General features: G+C 53.2%; 1 protein-coding gene across 1 annotated transcript in view; it reads right to left on the minus strand.

The window, feature by feature from the left end:
• GP6 (glycoprotein VI platelet) overlaps positions 1 to 3,389 on the minus strand; it is a 7,413-nt gene that overhangs the window by 910 nt on the left and 3,114 nt on the right. The window contains exons 4-5 of the mRNA XM_023746454.1: positions 2,426 to 2,710; positions 1,105 to 1,158 (exon numbers count right to left, since the gene is read on the minus strand). Of these exons, the coding sequence (XP_023602222.1) occupies positions 1,105 to 1,158; positions 2,426 to 2,710 (339 nt within the window). The remainder of the gene's footprint in view (positions 1 to 1,104; positions 1,159 to 2,425; positions 2,711 to 3,389) is intronic.

A 3,389-nucleotide genomic window follows, 5' to 3' on the forward strand; every position in this document is an offset into this window, starting at 1 on the left:
CACAGGGGTGGGGATAAGGAAGGTCCAGAGAGGAGAATCACTTACCAGTTGTAGAGCTGGCCTCTTGGAAAAGATGGTGGTATCCCTAGAAGGCTCTGGGATAATAAAAAAAAATAAACAGTCAAATATCAGAGGGAAGGTGGGGGTGGGTGAGTGGATAGGAAGAGATTAGCCAAAGAACTTGTGTGCATAACCCATGGACACAGACAGTGGGTGGTGAGACCCTGGGGTGGAATCGGGTGGACTGGAGTGGGTAGATGTGGGGGCGGGGGGGGGGGAAGAGGACATATGTAATACTTTCAACAATAAAGACTAAAAAAAATCAGAAAAAAGAGACACAGGTGAGGAGAAGGAAGGTCCAGAAAGAACCACTTACTCACCAGTTGTAGAGCCTGGCCCCCTTGAAAAGATGGTGGTATCCCTAGAAGGCCCTGGGATAAAAAATATTTTAAAAAGGAAGAACAGAGAAGCATGAAACAGACTGTCGAATCTCAGAGGGAAGGTGGGAAGTAGTTAACCAAAGACCTTGTATGCACATATGCACCACCCATGGACATAGTAGACAATAGTGTGGTGAAGGCCTGGGGCAGGGGCAGGTGTGGGCTAGAAAGGGTCAATGGGAGTAGGGGAACATCTGTAATACTTTCAACAATAAAGTTTTGGGGGTTTTTAAGGGGAGAGTAAAGGGATGGGGCCATCTCCTCTACTCTGTCAATGTGAAAATTAAACTAGTAATGGCCCTGGCCGGGTAGCTCAATTGGTTAGAGCATCATCCTGATACTCCAAGATTGTAGGTTTGGTCCCCAGTCGGGACACATACAAGAATCTATTGATGACCCTGGCTGGTGTGGCTCAATTGGTTGGAGCGTCATCCCATGCACCAAAAAGTAGGTTTGATTCCCAGTCAGGGCACATGCCTAAGTTGTGGGTTGGATCCCTGGTCAGGGCATATATAGGAGGGCAACCAATCAATGTTTCTCCCTCCCTCCCTCCCTCCCTCCCTCCCTCCCTGTAAAAATCAAACATATCCTCAGGTGAAGATGAAAAAGAAGGGGTCCACGTGCCTTGGACCCCAGACACCAGGGTGAACCCCTCAGGACTTACGTGTTGTAGAGGAAGGTGCTTCTGTGGGTGACTGGCTGGGTGTCCCAGAGGTCCCTGAGAAATCAGAAAAAGAGGGAATTCTGTGGCCTGTTAACTGTGTTTTCTGAGCAAAAACACTTCTGCCACCCAGATTCCTCGCCTGGAAACTGAACACAAATCTTACACCGCTGGGTGTTAAGTAGATTTCCAAAGCCCCCCTAACCTGAAGAGCATTGTGCCCAGTGAAATAAGCCCATCAGAGAAAGGCAAGTGCCATATGATCTCACTCATGTGTAGAATCTAATGAACAAAACAAACAGATGAACAAAATGGGTCCAGCGGTGTGGGTGCATGGAGCAGACTGACAGATCTGGGAGGGAGGAGGCGGAGCTTGGAAGAGATTAACATAACTTATATGCATATGTATATATACATAGCCAGGGACGTAGATAAGTGTGGGGAAGACCTAGGGGGAAAGCCGGGGCTGGGAGGAAGGGAGCAAGGGGGGACACCTCTAATATGGTCAACAATCTATATATATAAAAGCCTGAATGACCGAATGACCAGTTGACCGGTCACTATGACGCGCACTGACCACCAGGGGCCAGACGCTCGATGCAGGAGCTGCCCCCTGGTGGTCGGTGCACTCCCACAGCGGGAGCGCCGCTCAGCTGACCTTTAGGCGCCAGACACCGGGTTCATGGCTGGCGAGCACAGCTGTGAGCAGTAGCAGCAGGCGCAGCGGGGCCAGGATGAGCTGGAGCTGCAGGCGCCTGGCCAGGGCTTGGGCTCCTGCCTGGCCGTCTGCTGCTTTGCACACTACTACATCCCTCAGGGGATGTCGGACTGCCAGAGGCCAGGGGATCGGGCCGAAACCGGCAGTCCGACATTCCCTGAGTGGTCCTGGATTGTGAGAGGGTGCAAGCCAGGCTGAGGGACCCCCACTGGTGCATGAATCCATGCACTGGGCCTCTAGTAAAATAATAAAGAGCCCGGCCGGTGTGGCTCAGTGTTGAGCATCGACCTATGAACCTGGAGGTCACGGTTCCATTCCCCGTCAAGAGCACATGCCCGGGTTCCCAGCTCAATCCTCAGTATGGGGGCTGCAGGAGGCAGCCGATCCATGATTCTCTCTCATCATTGATGTTTCTCTCTCTCTCTCCCTCTCCCTTCCTCTCTGGAATCAATAAAAATATATTTTAAACATTAAAGACTCCTGGGAGAGAAGAAGCTCTGGTGTTGGCATAAAGTCCACCCTTTGCACCTCTGGGTCCCTCCCCTGGGAGCTTGCATCAGGGCCTGCGGAGGCAGAGGAAGGAAGGTCTGGCCTGCACCCCCTTACCCGTGACCACGAGCTCCAGGGGGTCGCTGGGGGCGGACCACAGGTACGGGTTGCTGCTGGAGAAGCCGTAGCACTGGTAGGTCCCGCTGTGGGCGGCCGTGACCGTGGTGATGGGGAAGTTGGCCCGGTCCCACCGCTCAAGGCCCTTGTAAGGCCCCGTGTCCCCCTTCTTGTACAGAGCGTATTGGTCAAAACCGTATCTGCTCCGGCACTGGAGCGTCACGTCCGCTCCGAGGGGCACCGACGGGCCGGGCTGGGCGGAGAGCGTGGGCTTCTCGTAAATTCCTGTGAACAAAAGAACTCTGGGATCAAAGACAGCAGCCGCTGCCCGGCCGAGGTGTGGCTCAGTTGGCTGAACATCGTCCCCTGCAGAGAGGTTGCCGGTTTGATTCCCAGTCAGGGCACACGCCCGCATTGTCAGCTTGATCGCCAGTAGCGGGGTGAGCAGGAGGCAGCCCCATCCATGTTTCTATCTCTCTCTCCCTTTCCCCTCCTCTCTGTAAAATTTAAAAATGTGCAAAAGTTGCCCTGACCGGTTTGGCTCAGTGGATAGAGCATCGGCCTGCGGACTGAAGGGTCCCAGGTTCGATTCCGGTCAAGGGCATGTACCGGTGGTTGCGGGCACATCCCCCAGTGGGGGGGTGTGCAGGAGGCAAGCTGATTGATGTGTCTAACTTCTCCTATTCCTCTTCCCTTCCTCTTCTGTCAAAAATCAATAAAAATATATAATTTTTTTTAAATGTGCAAAGTTAAACATCCATAGCCCTGGCCCAGTTTGACTCAGGGGAAAGAGTCAGCCCTCCCGACTGAAGGGGCCCCGGGTTTGAGTCCGGGCCAGGGGCACATACCCTCAATGGAGGGCTGGACCTCCCAGCCCCTGGCCCGGGTGGCTGGCAAGAGGAAAACCAAACAAAGGGAGGCTCCCAGAAATAAGTATATGTATATGTTTCTGTGTTATCTGTTC

The sequence above is a fragment of the Myotis lucifugus genome, unplaced genomic scaffold, assembly GCF_000147115.1.
Source record: "Myotis lucifugus unplaced genomic scaffold, Myoluc2.0 scaffold_680, whole genome shotgun sequence".
Taxonomy (NCBI): domain Eukaryota; kingdom Metazoa; phylum Chordata; class Mammalia; order Chiroptera; family Vespertilionidae; genus Myotis; species Myotis lucifugus.